At 43.8% G+C, this 19,190-nt stretch overlaps 4 protein-coding genes across 4 annotated transcripts; 3 read left to right on the plus strand and 1 right to left on the minus strand.

Moving 5' to 3' along the window:
• The first annotated feature begins 678 nt into the window (after positions 1 to 678).
• LOC117388894 (NLR family CARD domain-containing protein 3-like) lies at positions 679 to 10,023 on the plus strand. Its single transcript, XM_033986448.2, has 9 exons — positions 679 to 739; positions 1,451 to 1,591; positions 3,972 to 4,011; positions 4,108 to 4,300; positions 4,747 to 6,532; positions 7,648 to 7,815; positions 7,881 to 8,051; positions 8,141 to 8,187; positions 8,982 to 10,023. The coding sequence occupies exons 2-9, from the start codon at positions 1,461 to 1,463 to the stop codon at positions 9,551 to 9,553; spliced, it is 3,108 nt and encodes a 1,035-aa protein (XP_033842339.2). The 5' UTR covers positions 679 to 739; positions 1,451 to 1,460; the 3' UTR covers positions 9,554 to 10,023.
• A 751-nt stretch (positions 10,024 to 10,774) lies between these two features.
• LOC117388804 (heat shock 70 kDa protein 1) lies at positions 10,775 to 13,470 on the minus strand. The gene is made up of 2 exons (XM_033986334.2): positions 13,279 to 13,470; positions 10,775 to 13,029 (listed from the first exon to the last, which is right to left on the minus strand). The coding sequence occupies exon 2, from the start codon at positions 13,007 to 13,009 to the stop codon at positions 11,093 to 11,095; it is 1,917 nt and encodes a 638-aa protein (XP_033842225.1). The 5' UTR covers positions 13,010 to 13,029; positions 13,279 to 13,470; the 3' UTR covers positions 10,775 to 11,092.
• Positions 13,471 to 14,992: 1,522 nt separating this feature from the next.
• On the plus strand, positions 14,993 to 17,273 carry LOC117388803 (heat shock 70 kDa protein 1-like). Its single transcript, XM_033986333.2, is given in 3 exon segments — positions 14,993 to 15,073; positions 15,321 to 16,990; positions 16,992 to 17,273. Coding segments are annotated over 2 exon segments (1,917 nt in total). The 5' UTR covers positions 14,993 to 15,073; positions 15,321 to 15,340; the 3' UTR covers positions 17,259 to 17,273.
• A 698-nt stretch (positions 17,274 to 17,971) lies between these two features.
• On the plus strand, positions 17,972 to 19,128 carry LOC129457267 (heat shock 70 kDa protein 1-like). The gene is made up of 2 exons (XM_055230370.1): positions 17,972 to 17,976; positions 18,633 to 19,128. The coding sequence occupies exons 1-2, from the start codon at positions 17,972 to 17,974 to the stop codon at positions 19,102 to 19,104; spliced, it is 477 nt and encodes a 158-aa protein (XP_055086345.1). The 3' UTR covers positions 19,105 to 19,128.
• Positions 19,129 to 19,190: the final 62 nt, after the last annotated feature.

A 19,190-nucleotide genomic window follows, 5' to 3' on the forward strand; every position in this document is an offset into this window, starting at 1 on the left:
TGTTTTCTGAAGAGGTTTAGAGGGACACAAAGATGACACATTTGGACTTTTATTTTATCCAAGGAATTATCTGCCAATGGATAAGCACTTTAATAATAATGGCTTACACTTGTAATGGGCTTTACAGGCTTGTCAAAGCCTCTCAAAACGCTACAGTATAGTCATTATTCATTCATTTCCACACTTGGTGATGGTAAGCTACTATTGTAGCCACAGCTGCCCTGGGGCAGACTGACAGAAGCGAGGCTGCCAATCTGCGCCATCGGCCCCTCCGACCACCACCTATCATTCAAGCACACACCACTTTCATACTAGGCAATGTGGGTGAAGTGTCTTGCCTAAGGACACAACGACAGAACTTGGTCCGAGCGGGACTCGATCCCCCCCTTTACCATCATCTTGAGTCCAACAAATGTACAAATCATTTAGAAAGTGAAAAAATAGACCTATTATAATAAAAACAACAATAGTAATAGGCTTTAATTAACTCTAAATTGGATTTGGGATTGGATTATACAGTTTTTGTTTGTTTCATTCTGATGACTGATATATTTCTAAGTTACTCTTCAATAAAACTGTTCAAACTTTGTTTTTCTCCTGCCTCTGCCATTCAAAGAACAACAGCGTGGCGCCCTCTGCTGGAGCTCAGTGATACTGCACCTCAGTCACAGGTGTGGTTCTGCCTCAGGTGACAGTAAACCTGAAAGTAAAGAACCTGCTCAGAGACGACGCTGACGCAGTGAGTTTTTCTTGTGATTTATTTATAAAATCATAGAACAATGACTTGTCCTGTGTCCTCGGTTCAGCTCCACAGAAATAGCACTGATTTCTAAACAGGAGCCTTCTGTCTTTAACCACAATACACAGAATTCATCCAAAACGCAGGACATTTACAAGCACAGCACAGTTTAGACATTCAGAAAATAAAGATGTAGACATATATTTCTATTTGTAAGACAATAACTTATGTAAATTTGTGAAGCTTTGGTCCTTGTTTACAGGTGATTGCTTAGAATGAACTATAAATGTCACATGACCGACCAGGAAACAAAATCATTTTCAAAATGGTCAAACTACAAACAATTTGGTAAGATGTTTGACCAAATGTCAAATATCAGTTTTTAATCCATCCTTTTGTGACCTGGTGTAGACTTGGTTGGTTTTGTTTGAGACCAGTTCAGTATTTAGTCTTAATTTAGTCCCAGTTTAGTTCTGTTTGGATGTGCATGGTACTGGTTTAATCATGGTATAATCCTAAAGTGCAGGAAGTAAAATATTTTAAAAAGTTGTTAAGTCACAAGTGTCCAGCAGAGGGAGACAGAGACCCATCAGACCTCTGGGTGCAGGACATAGACACATTTCACAGTGACTCCACATCTGGAGAACAGAGCTTCTAAACAGGACACATCTCTGTATGTTTTGTTCAAATGGACTCTTCTTCTGATTCCAGCTCCTACAACATGGAGTCACCTGGACCTGGCCCCGGGTCTAAACCCAGACCTAAACCTGCTCCCAGCTCTATGTCTCTGAAAAGTGACCGCTCCAAAGCCTATCCTCCAGACTTTAGAGAAGCTCCTCCTGAAGACCAGAGGTAAAACCTTCTTAATCCAGAGCTCTGGGCATGTTCTGAGGACAGCGTCACCTGCTGTTCATCCTTCATCAGTGCAAACAGTGATCCTATGTTTTAATGGAGCTACTCTCAGTGTGAGACAGGATCACAGGGTCTTCTACAGATTGTACAGAGGTCTCAGAATCAGCTGTTCTGAACCAGGACTGTCCTGAATAAATCACCAACGTGAAACTACTGCACTACAGTATATTATGTATTTCATTTTTATAAAATTTTCAACTGCATTTCAAAATCAGAACAGAATCAGAATTACTTTTATTCACCCCCAAGAGGTAATTCTTTATGTTACAGGGTTTTTAAATGGTAAATATCAGATCATAAATCTCAGATCATAAATACAGTAAGTCTATGAAAACTCCAATCTCAGCTCCCTCTTCCTCAGCCCTGTCAATGAGACTGAGATCGTCCAGGTTGTGGGATGGTTTAAGAGCAAAATGTGAATAATATCTCCATCCTTCAGAAAAAGGCAATAATGCTGGTTACATACGAATCCACTGTTTTTTAAGCTGAAAATAATTAACTTTGAAGATATAGTTAAATTTAAAACTCTGCAAAATATGTACAAAGCATGTTACAATCTTCTTCCAAATAATATCCAAAACATGTTCCTAAATAGAGATAATACATATAATCTGAGGGGTCAAATGAACTTTAAGAAACAGTGCATTCGTACTACTCTGAAAAGTATGTTCATTACACAACGTGGAGTTGACCTATGGAATGAACTAGATAAAAGCTTAAAATGCAGTGTGTCATTAGTAAACTTTAAAAGAATGTACAAGGTAAATGTATGTAAAAACTATGTCACTGAAGAGGGATCATCATCAAAACTATGAATACTCACCTATGGTTTGGTAACAAGTTCTGAAATGTAAATTTTTATTAGGTTTCTATTACTGTTACCGTACACTACTAGTGCATTATCATGTTCATTCTGGCTGGGCCAAATCTGTGTGTATCTATGTGCACAGACAGACACGTACATATAACACATGCATGCACATGCACGCGTGGTGTGTATGGGCACGTGTATGGATTAAGACTGACATGCACACATAACACATGCATGCACATGCCCTCGCACACGGGGTGTGTATGGGCATGTGCATGAATTAAGATTGACACATACACATAACACAAGGTGAATTAAGAAACGGTACAAGCATCTGGTGCATCTATTGTTGGTATGGGGAATTTTCATACGTATTATTATTATGGGTTTTTTTTATTTTTTATGCTTCTGTCAGTAATCAACTGCTGTGTTGCTTTTGTTGTAGATAAAGATGGGGGGTAAGCTAATATAAGTATCTACTTCTGCTTAGCAAATCTTATATGATAAATGTGATCGTTTGTGATCGCTTACTTTCTTTCTTGTACCTGCTCAAATAAACTTCATTCATTCATTGTATAGTGAGACTTCAGAGTTCAGCAGTTTGATGGTGACAGACAGGAATGATGTCCTGTGTCAGTGGAGCAGCAGTAAGGGGTTTGGGGTTTGGGTTCATGGGGTTAGGGTTGTCTCTTAGTGGAGCAGCATGACAGTAACAGTCTATGGCTGAACAAGCTCTTGTAGCTGACCAGCACATTGTGGAGTGGGTGGGAGGGACAGTCCAGAATAGTCCTGATTTTGGCCAACACCCTCCTGTCCGACACACGGCCGACCTTCTTGATGATCTTATTGAGTCTAGTAGCGTCCCTCACACACATTCTGCTGCCCCAGCAGACCACAGAGTACATGATGGCACTGAAGTACCAGTCTCCTGTTCTGTCAGGCTTGTGTTAACACTTTTCAGGCTCTCATGACAACGTTTCTGTGTAGACTCTGCACACCTGACCGAGCGACAGGTGCGACGGAGGAGAGGCACCTGACTGAAAGGGTTTAAGAAGACTCCCACACCCTGTCTCACTCTTGGGTCACTTTTAGTAATACAACGTTTTGGTCCCTCTGACTTTCCTCAGTTTTGGGGTCAACTCCTTCTGCTCCTCTTATGTAAGTTAAGAGACTGCCCCCTTAAGAGTCTTCAACCAATCACAATAACATCTCACTGGACTGAAACGTTAAACCAAGAGTGAGGTACTGTGCGGGAGTCTTCTTAAAACCTTTCAGTTCAGTCTCTCATGACAAACCTGATGTATAAATTCATCTGTGGTCTAAATGAGTGTCTGAACTCTGTGGTGATGATGCTGGTGAGTCCCAGGTTTACTGCTGTGCAGAACCACTGCTCTTTATGGAAACACTGACTGTCTTTTATAACCCTGTTTTACTGTTGTCTCTTATTGTGTTCATTTATGGACCATGAGTCTGGAATAAATTAATGATGATGAATTTATTGTTTTACAGGGAGCCAGGCACAAAGGAGCAGCTGGACGCCATATTCAGGGTGAGTACCACACAAGTGGAGCATGTGTGGGGTTCTCTGAGGTGCTCGTCAGGTACTCTCTTTGACTAAATCTCTTCTCTTATTGTTCTGTTCCAGCGTCTGGAGGAGGACGTCCTGACTTTTGTCAAAGAGCAGCTGCAAAGGCTCCACGGGCTCCTGGCCTCAGATTACCCAGAATGCTCTGAGAGTGAGGAGGAGGAGCAGAGCAGCAGAGAGGCGGTTCTGAACATCACCCTGGACTTCCTGAGGAGGATGGACCAGGAGCAGCTGGCTCAGCGCCTACAGGACAGTAAGAACTCTGTTTCTGTCCATCTGAGGAACAGACCACACCAGACTTGACTTCACAGTAACAAAAGTCTACAGGTGTTTTAGGCTCACAGAAAGTACTTTGACCCTGGTACATTAGGTGGATGATTTATTCATCTGAGAAACAGCTGTCACTTCTGGATTGAATTTGTATCTTGGATTTTCATCAAACAAGAGACAATTACCTTTCAAAAATAAAACAGTTTGTGTTTTTTGAACTACAAATTGTATCAAATATGTAAATAATGTAGGAATAATCTACCATAACATAGAATTAAGAGTGTTTACATCTCACTAACTGCCATTCACTGATACTACTTTAAATTTACTATTAAAAATGAATAATTTATTTCATGACATTCTTGTGAAGAAGTTTTTTTCACAAACCAGAAGTAGGTTGAGTTGACAGTTGTTTGTGTTTTTATTCAGGAAACACTGTTGGAGTTTGTAGAGATAAACTGAAGAGGCATCTGCAGCAGAGGTTCAGCCGAGTGTTTGAGGGCGTGGCTAAAGCAGGAGACTCCACCCCCCTGACCCAGATCTACACAGAGCTCTACATCACAGAGGGCGGAGCCTCAGAGGTCAACCAGGAACATGAGGTCAGACACATGGAGACTGCATCCAGGAGACCGGCTTCTCCAGAGACCACCATCACATGTGAAGACCTCTTTAAAGCCCGCCCACATTCACCAGAGCCAATCAGAGCGGTGCTAACAAAGGGCGTGGCCGGCGTAGGGAAAACAGTGCTGACTCAGAAGTTCTGTCTGGACTGGACTGAAGGCAGAGCCAACCAGGACCTCCAGCTGCTGTTTCCGTTCACTTTCAGAGAGCTCAATGTGCTCAGAGACACACAGTTCAGTCTGGTGGGTCTGCTGCACCACTTCTTCAGTCTATCCAAAGGTCTCTTCAGCTTCCAACAGCTTCAATTGCTTTTCATCTTTGACGGTCTGGACGAGTGCAGACTTCCTCTGGACTTCAGCCGAACCCCAGTACTGACCAACCCCACAGAGTCCACCTCAGTGCATGTGCTGCTGGTGAACCTCATCAGGGGGAGCCTGCTTCCCTCCGCTCACCTCTGGATAACCACACGCCCCGCTGCAGCCAATCAGATCCCTGCTGAGTTTGTCTTCATGGTGACAGAGGTGCGAGGGTTCACTGACTCAAAGAAGGAGCAGTACTTCAGGAAGAGGTTCAGAGACCAGGCCACAGCCGTCATCTCCCACATCAAGAGCATCCGCAGCCTCCACATCATGAGCCACATCCCGCTCTTCTGCTGGATCCTCTCCACAGTTATACAGAAGCTTCTGGAACAGACACAGGAACCAGAGCTGCCCTGGACTCTCACACAGATGTACATCCACTTCCTGGTGGTTCAGGCCAAAGTCCAGAACATCAAGTATCACCAGGGATCAGGGGTGGACGTTCACTGGACTCCAGAGACCAGGGAGATGGTGCGGTCTCTGGGAAAACTGGCCTTTGAGCAGCTGCAGAAAGGAAACCTGATCTTCTACGAGTGTGACCTGAGTGAGTGTGGGCTGGACGCTGCAGTGGCCTCAGTGTACTCCGGAGTGTTCACACAGGTCTTTAGAGAGGAGCCAGGCCTGTACCAGGACAAGGTCTACTGCTTCATCCATCTGAGTGTGCAGGAGTTTCTGGCTGCTCTTCACGTCCATCAGATGTTCACAGTGTCTGGAGTCAACCTGCTGGAGGTTCAACAAACTTCTTTTTTTGCTCGATTGTTCAAAAACAAGACTGAACTGAGTTTTCTGCACTGCTCTGCTGTGGACCAGGCCTTACAGAGTCCAAACGGACACCTGGACCTGTTCCTGTGCTTCCTCCTGGGGCTGTCTCTGCCGACCAATCAGAGCCTGCTGCAGGGTCTGCTGACTCAAACAGAAAGTGACTGGACCAATCAGAAGACAGTAAAATACATCAAACAGAAGCTGAATGAAAAGGGTCTGTCTGCAGAGAGAAGCCTGAACCTGCTCCACTGTCTGAACGAGCTGAACGAGCACAGTCTGGTGAAGGAGATACAGCAGTACATGAGAGAAGGACGGATCTCCAGGTTAAGTTGTCCTGCCCAGTGGTCGGCTCTGTCCTTCCTGTTACTGTCCTCAGACTCAGACCTGGAGGAGTTTGACCTGAAGAAATACCAACGCTCAGAGACAGCTCTCCTGAATCTTCTGCCAGTGGTCAAAGCCTCCACCAAAGCCCTGTGAGTCCAGACTGTATTTAAACTCTTTTGTCATGGTTCTAGTCTCTAATGTCCCTCTCTCCTCAGACTGTAGAAATCTTAAATTGGATTTTGGTAGGAACAAATTACATCAGTAATAATAGATTTTTTTAAGTTAAAAATGCCACATAGGAGGTGTTGGGATGAAGTTGTAGTACAAATAAGTAAAACTTAAAAAGTTTGCACTATATAAAATTGAAATCAGACATTTACATATGTTTATATAAAAAGACACATAGGCTTTTTTGTTCTCACTGTCTGACATGAAATCAGAATGAACTTTTCCTGTTTTAGGTTAAGTAGGGTTACCAAAATTTGCTAAATGCCAGAATAATGAGAGAATAATTTTAGACTAGAATTTTTCATTACTTTCAGAAGTCAGAAGTTTACATACATTTGATTAGTATTTGGAGCCATTGCCTTTAAACTGTATGGCTCCATAAGCTTCTTAATAGTTGGCAGGAATATGGCCCATTCTGACTGAACTGGTGTAACTGAGTCAAGTTTGTTGGTCTCCTTGCTTGCACATAGATTAAGATTAGGGCTTAGTGATGGCCACGCCAAAACATTGACTTTGTTATACTTAAGCCACTTTGTAACATGTAAAATAGGCTTTCTCAGACTGAGTGTCTCCAAGGTCAAAGTGCAGAGGGGCTGATCTGCAGGAAAGGAGGAAGAGGGAAAGAGCTCACAGTGCAGTGGCCAAAGCCAAGGCTCATCCTAAACCTGAGGCAGTGTGTGAAATCAGGGCAGGGATGTAACAGCAAAGTGTGGGCCCTGGGTACAAATTGTCTTGGTGGGCCTGCACTACATGTCGTCTAATGAAAAATGCCTATTAGAGACTTTGTGAAGGGCCCCTTGGTAAACAGTACCCTTTAACCCCCCAGTCCGATGCCCCTGGATCAGGGGACAGAGGCAGGCTGCTCCACTCCTCCATTGCTCTCATAGAGAGTAACCCTGAGTTGACACTGGGTGTTTGCCACCAATTAAGCATAACGTGCGCACATTTCCCTAACATCTCATGCTCCCCCCAAACAGGAGTGCTGCACACTTTGAGAAGCTCTGTTGTAATCTCTAATGTCCCTCTGTCTTCTTAGTCTTCAATGCTGTGGCCTGTCCCCTCACATCTGTGGTCCTCTGGCCTCAGTCCTCAGCTCCTCCAGTCTCACACACCTGGATCTCAGTCACAACGACCTCCAGGACTCAGGAGTGAAGCAGCTGTGTTTGGAACTGAAGAGTGCTTCCTGCCGACTAGAGGCGCTCAGGTGAGACACTCCCATGATACACTGCCTGAGTATGTCCACATGAATGTAATACTGTGTATCTTTAGGTTGTCTGGATGTCTGGTCTCAGAGAGGGGCGGGGCTTCTCTGGCCTCAGCTCTGAGCTCCACCTCCTCCCATCTCAGAGAGCTAGACCTGAGCTACAACCATCCCGGACCCTCAGCTGAGGTCCTGGCCTCTCTACGGGATGACCCCCACTGCCCCCTGCAGTCTCTCAGGTGTGGGTCCTGGTTCAGTGGGTCTCTGATCCATGCTTGGTCCAGGTCTTGGTCTCTGGTCTGGTCTGAACTGGACTTGTGTGTTTCAGGTTGGATCCTGCTGGAGAACAGTGGATGGTCCCAGGTCTGAGGAAGTGTGAGTCATTAAACATTAGACATTAGGCCACTTTACCATTTTGCAGGGACACATTTTTCTTTATGTTTGGGGGTCACAAACACCGTTGGTTGTTATTATGTGGGTCACAACTGAAAAGGGTTGAAAACTCTGCTCTAACTAATGTGCAGATGGTTTACAGACCACAAATTATAAATAATTTGTGTCAATGTCATAAACATCTGGAAATCATTGATTTAACTGTTTTTCTACAGTTGACATTTCTCAGCAGCCAATTATTCAAACTGTGTTTCACGTGGTACACAACATAATTCAAAGTGCTTTACAGAATAAGAAAGACAATAAAAGCACAATACAAGCAAATAAAAACATAAGCAATAATAATAATAACAATAAAATAATAATAAAAACATAACTGTGGGCACCAACTGGAGGCCAGTCTCTGAGGTTCAAGAGAGTCCTGGACCAAACCAGGTCAGGGTCCAAACAGACACCCAGGTCTGTGACAGAGAACAAGAGGGAACCATTGTGGCCTACAATAGAAAAATACTGCCCATTTAGTTGGAAAAATACACTTCTCTCATTAATCTGGAGATTTGTAAATGTAAGGCCCTGGCCACAATCTCTGAAACTCCAATAAACTTTGTTCATTCTCCTTTACACCAGTGTGGAGTTAGGTGGTGTTTGGTGGAATTGCGTAACATCTAGTTGCTCTATAGCTTTTCATATGTATTATTACAGCTTAAAATGTAAAGAAAATACAACTTTTCTGATTTCAAGGAACAAGAAGTGATGTGACGTGTTTGTGTCCTCAGATTCCTGTGAGTTTTCTCTGGATCCAAACACAGCTCACAGAAAACTCAAACTGTCTGAGGACAAACGGACAGTGACCTGTGTGAGAGAGGAGCAGCAGTATCCAGATCATGAGGACAGATTTACAGGCTACTATCAGGTCCTGAGCTCCACTGGCCTGAGGGGGCGCTGTTACTGGGAGGTGCAGTGGAGTGGAGTGGTGGTTGATATATCAGTGAGTTACAGAGGAATCAGACGGAGAGGAGAGAGAGAGGAGTGTTGGTTTGGAGGCAATGATCAGTCCTGGAGGCTGAGGATCTTTAGTGAACGTTACTATTTCTATCACAACAACAGACACACAGACCTCCCCTCCTCCTCCCCCTGTTTCTCAAGACGAGTGTCTGTGTTCCTGGACTCTGAGACTGGATCTCTGTCCTTCTATGAGGTCCGCTCTGATGGAGAACTGTTCCACCTCCACACCTTCAGCTCCTCCTTCACTGAGCCTCTATTTTCTGGGTTTGGGGTGTGGAGGGAAGGTGACTCTGTGTCTGTGGTGGATCTGAGGAGAGACTTCTCTGACTCATTCATGATATGAAAAAGCAGCTTTTCTTCATTCTTCTGCACATAGAGAAAATTGACTGGGGCAAGTCATGTGTTTCAAATCTGATGTAAAAACATTTTCTCCTCTTTTAGCCTCACACCTGTGATTCTTCAAAACTGAGAGGAATTAAAGTAGTGAGTCAATAACAGGAGACAAGTAAAAGTATTGTGTTTTTGTATCTATGGACTGATGTAACAGTGAACTGTGCAAGTGGTTAATGTGTCTGTTATAAGAGAAACTCCTGGGTTTGTAAATCGCTCATGCTTCACTTTAAAATGTGATACTGTGTGTGTGGCTCAGAGAGTGGACAGTGTGAACTGCTTTTACTTTTGACTCAATGTAACTGCAATGTATCATTGATTTGTGTAAATCAGGGACTGCAGATGGAAACTCACTGTTTAGCTCTAATCTGGTGTGGAACATCTCTGTTTTTATGATCTTAATGTCTCTGTACACTGTCCCTTCAAATAAAGACAAAGCTAAACAAACACAAGTCATTTTACACTGACCTGGACTTAGTTGGAGTGTGATTCAGTTCTACTACTACAAGTTTAAGTAATCTCCATCCTCATGTATTCAAAATGCCATTGCTCCAGCCTACTCCGTGTTAACCTCCAGTACTAGTATCTGCAGTTTGGATCTACATTTTATTCTTAGTGCTTTGATGCCACCTATTGGCAACATGTGACTTTGATGCCTAGGTGACCAATTCTCACGTATCAAGTACATAAATTGATTTATGCCAACATCTTGTTTTATTGTGAATATATTTCAAGATCAATACATAGACCTATAGAATAATTCAATACATTAGCAGTTTAATATCAAAAACATAACAGTCATATATCTAGAGTTTGAAACCAGTGATGCTGAAGACATTTCTTTAATAGATTTTTTTTGTTCAAAAGAAAAATCTGACAAATTCTTCAAGGCACTGCTATTATGACTATGATAAATCTTCTACTTTCTACTCAACTGCACTTATTCAGGTTATTTTCTGTTTAAAAATATTGTTTCTATTTTGTAGAAATGGGTCTGACTGATATTGGGTGTCTAGAATTTTCAGCACTCACCTATCTAATAAAGGCAGAAATAAGCAGGGTTCATGTCATGAATGGCCTAATTTTAGCCTTGTAAAAAAAAATACATATCTATCTATAGCTACAAGAGGGACTTAGATAATCTACTAGACTATGTGCTGCTATTATTTATGAATCACATTTTTATTAGTGTTTGGCTAATCAATACACAGTAGACAGTCTATTTCATTTATCATGTTTATTGCAAAGTCCAGCATTGCAATACTTACAATGAATAACATCTTATTAAAAAACATTTACCTTGCACCAAAATGTGAAAAACTGAGATCTTCCCTATTAACTGATTAAAGTGAATCAGTGAAAATGGAATATTTACAACTGTGGTAATATTAAAACATACTACTTAGTAGCAAAACAGTTACAGTACATTGTAATAACTAGTCTTTTAACAGTCCACAGTATATTTCAGTCCCAGAGTTCAGGTCTGATTGCTTTAGTCCACCTCTTCGATCGTGGGCCCCTGAGAGCCTCCGCGGGCCTCCTCTCTGCAGGTGCTTGTGGGTGGGGCTCCTTGGTAGAGCTTACTGATGATGGGGTTACACACTTTCTCCAGCTCCTTCTGCTTGTGCTGGTACTCCTCCACCTCAGCCAGCTGGTTACTGTCCAGCCAGCTCATGGTCTCATCACACTTGTCTAGCAGCTTCTTGCGATCGTCCTGGCTCAGTTTGCTGCTCACTGCCTCATCCTGGATGCTGTTTTTCACAGTGAACACATAGGCCTCTAGAGCGTTCTTGGCACTGACCCTGTTCCTCTGGACTTCATCCTCAGCTTTGAACTTCTCAGCGTCCTGCACCATCTTCTCAATCTCCTCTTTGCTGAGTCGGCCCTTGTCGTTTGTGATGGTGATCTTGTTCTCTTTGCCGGTGCTCTTGTCCACGGCCGACACATTCAGGATACCATTGGCGTCAATGTCAAATGTCACTTCGATTTGAGGGACGCCTCGGGGGGCAGGGGGGATGCCCGTCAACTCAAAGCGACCCAGCAGATTGTTGTCCTTAGTCATGGCACGCTCCCCTTCGTACACCTGGATGAGGACTCCGGGCTGGTTGTCAGAGTAGGTGCTGAAGGTCTGAGTCTGCTTGGTAGGGATGGTGGTGTTGCGTTTGATGAGAGCGGTCATGACTCCTCCGGCTGTCTCGATGCCGAGGGACAGAGGAGCCACATCCAGAAGCAGCAGGTCCTGAACCTTCTCAGAGGTGTCCCCAGAGAGAATGGCAGCCTGGACAGCCGCACCATATGCCACCGCCTCGTCTGGGTTGATGCTCTTGTTCAGGTCACGGCCGTTGAAGAAGTCCTGCAGGAGTTTCTGGACTTTAGGGATCCTGGTGGAGCCTCCCACTAGGACAACATCATGGATCTGTCCTTTGTCCATCTTGGCATCCCTCAGGGCCTTCTCCACAGGCTCCAGTGTTCCCCTGAACAGGTCTGAGCACAGCTCCTCAAAGCGTGCTCTGGTGATAGAGGTGTAGAAGTCTTGTCCCTCAAACAGAGAGTCGATCTCGATGCTGGCCTGAGAGCTGGAGGACAGGGTCCTCTTGGCCCTCTCGCAGGCTGTGCGCAGCCTCCTCAGGGCTCTCTTGTTCTGGCTAATGTCCTTCTTGTGTTTCCTCTTGAACTCCTCCACAAAGTGGTTGACCATGCGGTTGTCAAAGTCCTCCCCTCCCAGATGTGTGTCTCCGGCCGTGGCCTTGACCTCAAAGACACCGTCATCGATGCTGAGGATGGACACGTCAAAGGTGCCTCCTCCCAAGTCAAAGATGAGGACGTTACGCTCCCCGGAGCGGCCTTTGTCCAGGCCATAGGCAATGGCGGCGGCTGTGGGCTCGTTGATGATTCTCAGGACATTGAGGCCAGCGATCACACCTGCGTCTTTAGTGGCTTGTCTCTGAGAGTCGTTGAAGTAGGCCGGGACTGTGATTACTGCGTTGGACACTTTCTGGCCTAAGTAGGCCTCTGCCACTTCCTTCATCTTCACCAGAACCATGGAGGAGATCTCCTCAGGGCTGAAGGTCTTGTCTTCTCCCTTGTACTCCACTCTGATTTTGGGCTTGCCTCCGTCACTCACCACATTGAAGGGCCAGTGCTTCATGTCGGCCTGCACGGTGGTGTCATCGAACCTGCGGCCGATCAGCCTCTTGGCGTCAAACACTGTGTTGTTGGGGTTGAGGGCCACCTGGTTCTTGGCAGCATCACCGATGAGGCGCTCAGTGTCGGTGAAGGCCACATAGCTGGGGGTGGTCCTGTTGCCCTGGTCATTGGCGATGATTTCCACCTTTCCATGTTGAAAGACTCCCACACATGAGTATGTGGTGCCCAGGTCAATGCCAACAGCCACTCCTTTTGCAGACATCTTGGTTCTGTATTGGTCTCCTGAAAAACAATTAAAAAAAAATGTTAATTTGAAGTAATTTATAGTAACTATAAGTGTAATTACAACTGTTATAATAACTAGACTACTTATCATTTTACATTGAATATTTATTCTAAAGATAAATATTAAAATAATTTCAATATGTTTATACTGACTGCTAGACATCTAAATAATACTTCTCAAATACAATGATTTTAAAAATTGACAAAGTCTTCAAATATTGTCTAGAAAGTAGTGTAGTTACTTACAGTTCAATCAAAGAGATGAAAGTTATGAATAAGTCTGTAGTCCCAGTGTTCTTCTTTCACTGCTCTGTATCTCTGTAGAGTCTCGTGCTCTCTGTAGTTCGCTGTGGCTCTCTGTAGTTCTCTGTAGTTCGCTGTGGCTCTCTGTGGCTCTCTGTGTGTAGCTTCTTACGCAGCTCTTCTGTTTGAATCGTCTCCTCTCCTGCCTCGCTCTGTATTTACACTCTTCCCGCCTTCTTCTGGCTCTTTCTGGAAACCTCCCGCCCCTTCTGTGATTCTGTCCAATCAGAGCGTTGAGCGACAGCACAGCGTGGTGACGTCATGGCACGTTACCGTCTGCGCGCCCCTCCCTCAAACATTCTGCTGTTTTCTAGACTCCGATAGAAACGTGGAGAAAACCCTAGAAAATATCTCATATTTACTGTTGAGGGGTTTTCAGAGGATTCATTGACGCCTTATGCAATAGACTAAAACTATACTGTCTTACTTAAGCCGTTTCAGAATGATTTTGCTATTAATATGCTAGGCCTATTTTGTTCTTTTTGTGATTATTCTATTGATAAAAATTGAATTGTATTAAAAAAAGGGGTGGATAGTATATAGAAAAATGGATATGATATTGCAACTGTTCTAACGATATGCAAACAAAAGTACAGAGTGATACTTCTGCGCTTTAGTTAATTTTATTTTCCATTCATGTTTTGTGCAATACTCAAGACTTTTACACTCACATTTAGCACATTCCTGATCCATTGTTAAAATATTGTTGAATATCGTGAGATAATGAAAAAAAAAAATACGGACAAACCCCCCCCCCCCCCCCCCCCCCCCCCCCCCAATATCTCGATTTTTAAAAAATTTATTTATTTTTTATTTTTTTGCATTATCTCACGATATTCAACAATATTTTAACAATGGATCAGGAATGTGCTAAATGTGAGTGTAAAAGTCTTGAGTATTGCACAAAACATGAATGGAAAATAAAATTAACTAAAGCGCAGAAGTATCACTCTGTACTTTTGTTTGGGAGATTACCTCGATGTTTCTTCCCATTTCATTTTTACTCAGCTTTTTAGTGTATTTTTTTATTGTTTCATTTACAGATGATATACTCGATATTCTAATTTTGCATATCGTTAGAACAGTTGCAATATCATATCCATTTTTCTATATACTACCCACCCCTTTTTTTTAATACAATTCAATTCTTATCAATAGAATAATCACAAAAAGAACAAAATAGGCCTAGCATATTAATAGCAAAATCATTCTGAAACGGCTTAAGTAAGACAGTATAGTTTTAGTCTATTGCATAAGGCGTCAATGAATCCTCTGAAAACCCCTCAACAGTAAATATGAGATATTTTCTAGGGTTTTCTCCACGTTTCTATCGGAGTCTAGAAAACAGCAGAATGTTTGAGGGAGGGGCGCGCAGACGGTAACGTGCCATGACGTCACCACGCTGTACTGTCGCTCAACGCTCTGATTGGACAGAATCACAGAAGGGGCGGGAGGTTTCCAGAAAGAGCCAGAAGAAGGCGGGAAGAGTGTAAATACAGAGCGAGGCAGGAGAGGAGACGATTAAAACAGAAGAGCTGCGTAAGAAGCGACATACAGAGAGCCACAGAGAGCCACAGAGAGCCACAGCGAACTACAGCGAACTACAGAGAGCCACAGCGAACTACAGAGAGCCACAGCGAACTACAGAGAGCACGAGACTCTACAGAGATACAGAGCAGTGAAAGAAGAACACTGGGACTACAGACTTATTCATAACTTTCATCTCTTTGATTGAACTGTAAGTAACTACACTACTTTCTAGACAATATTTGAAGACTGTCAATTTTTTAAATCATTGTATTTGAGAAGTATTATTTAGATGTCTAGCAGTCAGTATAAACATATTGAAATTATTTTAATATTTATCTTTAGAATAAATATTCAATGTAAAATGATAAGTAGTCTAGTTATTATAACAGTTGTAATTACACTTATAGTTACTATAAATTACTTCAAATTAACATTTTTTTTTTATTGCTTTTCAGGAGACCAATACAGAACCAAGATGTCTGCAAAAGGAGTGGCTGTTGGCATTGACCTGGGCACCACATACTCATGTGTGGGAGTCTTCCAACATGGAAAGGTGGAAATCATCGCCAATGACCAGGGCAACAGGACCACCCCCAGCTATGTGGCCTTCACCGACACTGAGCGCCTCATCGGTGATGCTGCCAAGAACCAGGTGGCCCTCAACCCCAACAACACAGTGTTTGACGCCAAGAGGCTGATCGGCCGCAGGTTCGATGACACCACCGTGCAGGCCGACATGAAGCACTGGCCCTTCAATGTGGTGAGTGACGGAGGCAAGCCCAAAATCAGAGTGGAGTACAAGGGAGAAGACAAGACCTTCAGCCCTGAGGAGATCTCCTCCATGGTTCTGGTGAAGATGAAGGAAGTGGCAGAGGCCTACTTAGGCCAGAAAGTGTCCAACGCAGTAATCACAGTCCCGGCCTACTTCAACGACTCTCAGAGACAAGCCACTAAAGACGCAGGTGTGATCGCTGGCCTCAATGTCCTGAGAATCATCAACGAGCCCACAGCCGCCGCCATTGCCTATGGCCTGGACAAAGGCCGCTCCGGGGAGCGTAACGTCCTCATCTTTGACTTGGGAGGAGGCACCTTTGACGTGTCCATCCTCAGCATCGATGACGGTGTCTTTGAGGTCAAGGCCACGGCCGGAGACACACATCTGGGAGGAGAGGACTTTGACAACCGCATGGTCAACCACTTTGTGGAGGAGTTCAAGAGGAAACACAAGAAGGACATTAGCCAGAACAAGAGAGCCCTGAGGAGGCTGCGCACAGCCTGCGAGAGGGCCAAGAGGACCCTGTCCTCCAGCTCTCAGGCCAGCATCGAGATCGACTCTCTGTTTGAGGGACAAGACTTCTACACCTCTATCACCAGAGCACGCTTTGAGGAGCTGTGCTCAGACCTGTTCAGGGGAACACTGGAGCCTGTGGAGAAGGCCCTGAGGGATGCCAAGATGGACAAAGGACAGATCCATGACGTTGTCCTAGTGGGAGGCTCCACCAGGATCCCTAAAGTCCAGAAACTCCTGCAGGACTTCTTCAACGGCCGTGACCTGAACAAGAGCATCAACCCAGACGAGGCGGTGGCATATGGTGCGGCTGTCCAGGCTGCCATTCTCTCCGGGGACACCTCTGAGAAGGTTCAGGACCTGCTGCTTCTGGATGTGGCTCCTCTGTCCCTCGGCATCGAGACGGCCGGAGGAGTCATGACCGCTCTCATCAAACGCAACACCACCATCCCTACCAAGCAGACTCAGACCTTCAGCACCTACTCTGACAACCAGCCCGGAGTCCTCATCCAGGTGTACGAAGGGGAGCGTGCCATGACTAAGGACAACAATCTGCTGGGTCGCTTTGAGTTGACGGGCATCCCCCCTGCCCCCCGAGGCGTCCCTCAAATCGAAGTGACATTTGACATTGACGCCAATGGTATCCTGAATGTGTCGGCCGTGGACAAGAGCACCGGCAAAGAGAACAAGATCACCATCACAAACGACAAGGGCCGACTCAGCAAAGAGGAGATTGAGAAGATGGTGCAGGACGCTGAGAAGTTCAAAGCTGAGGATGAAGTCCAGAGGAACAGGGTCAGTGCCAAGAACGCTCTAGAGGCCTATGTGTTCACTGTGAAAAAACAGCATCCAGGATGAGGCAGTGAGCAGCAAACTGAGCCAGGACGATCGCAAGAAGCTGCTAGACAAGTGTGATGAGACCATGAGCTGGCTGGACAGTAACCAGCTGGCTGAGGTGGAGGAGTACCAGCACAAGCAGAAGGAGCTGGAGAAAGTGTGTAACCCCATCATCAGTAAGCTCTACCAAGGAGCCCCACCCACAAGCACCTGCAGAGAGGAGGCCCGCGGAGGCTCTCAGGGGCCCACCATCGAAGAGGTGGACTAAAGCAATCAGACCTGAGCACTGGGACTGAAATCTACTGTGGACTGTTAAAGACTATTTATTACTATGTATTTACAACTGTCTGCCTTTGGCACTTAAGACTTATGTTTTATATTGATAAACTACATGTAAATACTTGACTGTTAATATATTTATAAAAAACCTTTGCACTTTAACCTCCAGTCATGAAATGAGGTGATCTGAGTTGGAGTAAAAACACTACACTCAACTTCAATGTGTCAAACTTGAACATTAAATATGTTTTTTATAGATATATATACATATTTTTTCAATAAATGTGATGAAAGATGAACTTCTGTGATTTCTGTCATTGTTCTTAATGCAGTGAAGTAAAAATTTATTGGAGTAAAAAAAAATCACCAAATGTTTGGATTTCAATTTCAGTAAGCAGATTAAATGCATTTATAGTAGTGTAAAAGTAACAGGTGGGCGTTATGCCTGTGACATAATGATATAAAATTATAACAAAAAGTCATACAAACACAGCATTCAGTCAATCTAAAACGGTTTATGTCATTGAATGTAAACAGATATAGGATAAACAGAGTAGGTTAAACTATTGTCACTGTGGTATAAAAAATATCAGTTGTACTTATCAATTTAGACTAAGTTAGGCCCACATAAATAAATCTTCATATTCCACAATGTTGATCATTCCAATATTGTTTAAACCAAACAAAATGACCATTAGTTAGATGAGGTCTCAGTGTTGGCTATTTCATGAATTAATCAGATGTTTTGGCTGAGGATCAAGGCTCTCATTGTACATGCTCTGTTCAAAACATTATTGGGTGAAAAAACCTACAAATGAAGTCATCTGACATATAACAAGAACAATTCAAAAACTTTCTTCTTGTCAGACAGGAAACTTTTTTACTTTCTAAGCAGTTTTGGCTAGTTCCAGTAAATATACATTAAAATAAGAACAAAAAATGTCACCTTTTTTCCAAAATATAACCTTTTCATAATTCACTATGTACATTTTCTTATTTTAACTGGTCAAATAACATACACAGTTTGGCCTATATTTGTGTGCAATAATATGACAATTTATTTATTTTTACTATCGAACTCTTTGTTTTAATGTTCATTTCAATTTACATGGACAACATATCTTACAATTAACAATATGTTGCAATCATTTCTATCTTGTTACTCTATAAAAAATACTCTTCAGCTGAATGGCTTTTAATTTCATACGTATTACTTAATAACACAAACACCCTTTTGACCACCATACCAATCTTTGTTGTAGTGTTCACAAAAAAAACCCTAAACTTCAACTATTACTATTTTCTGGTATTTTCTCAACATTTCTGGCAGAGCCTCTAGAACACAGCTGACTGTCTGAGGGAGGGGCACACAGACAGGACATGTGTCGGCCGTGGACAAGAGCACCGGCAAAGAGAACAAGATCACCATCACAAACGACAAGGGCCGACTCAGCAAAGAGGAGATTGAGAAGATGGTGCAGGACGCTGAGAAGTTCAAAGCTGAGGATGAAGTCCAGAGGAACAGGGTCAGTGCCAAGAACGCTCTAGAGGCCTATGTGTTCACTGTGAAAAACAGCATCCAGGATGAGGCAGTGAGCAGCAAACTGAGCCAGGACGATCGCAAGAAGCTGCTAGACAAGTGTGATGAGACCATGAGCTGGCTGGACAACAACCAGCTGGCTGAGGTGGAGGAGTACCAGCACAAGCAGAAGGAGCTGGAGAAAGTGTGTAACCCCATCATCAGTAAGCTCTACCAAGGAGCCCCACCCACAAGCACCTGCAGAGAGGAGGCCCGCGGAGGCTCTCAGGGGCCCACCATCGAAGAGGTGGACTAAAGCAATCAGACCTGAGCACTGGGACTGAAATCTACTGTGGACTGTTAAAGACTATTTATTACTATGTATTTACAACTGTCTGCCTT

This window comes from Periophthalmus magnuspinnatus, chromosome 21 (genome assembly GCF_009829125.3).
Source record: "Periophthalmus magnuspinnatus isolate fPerMag1 chromosome 21, fPerMag1.2.pri, whole genome shotgun sequence".
Lineage (NCBI taxonomy): Eukaryota > Metazoa > Chordata > Actinopteri > Gobiiformes > Gobiidae > Periophthalmus > Periophthalmus magnuspinnatus.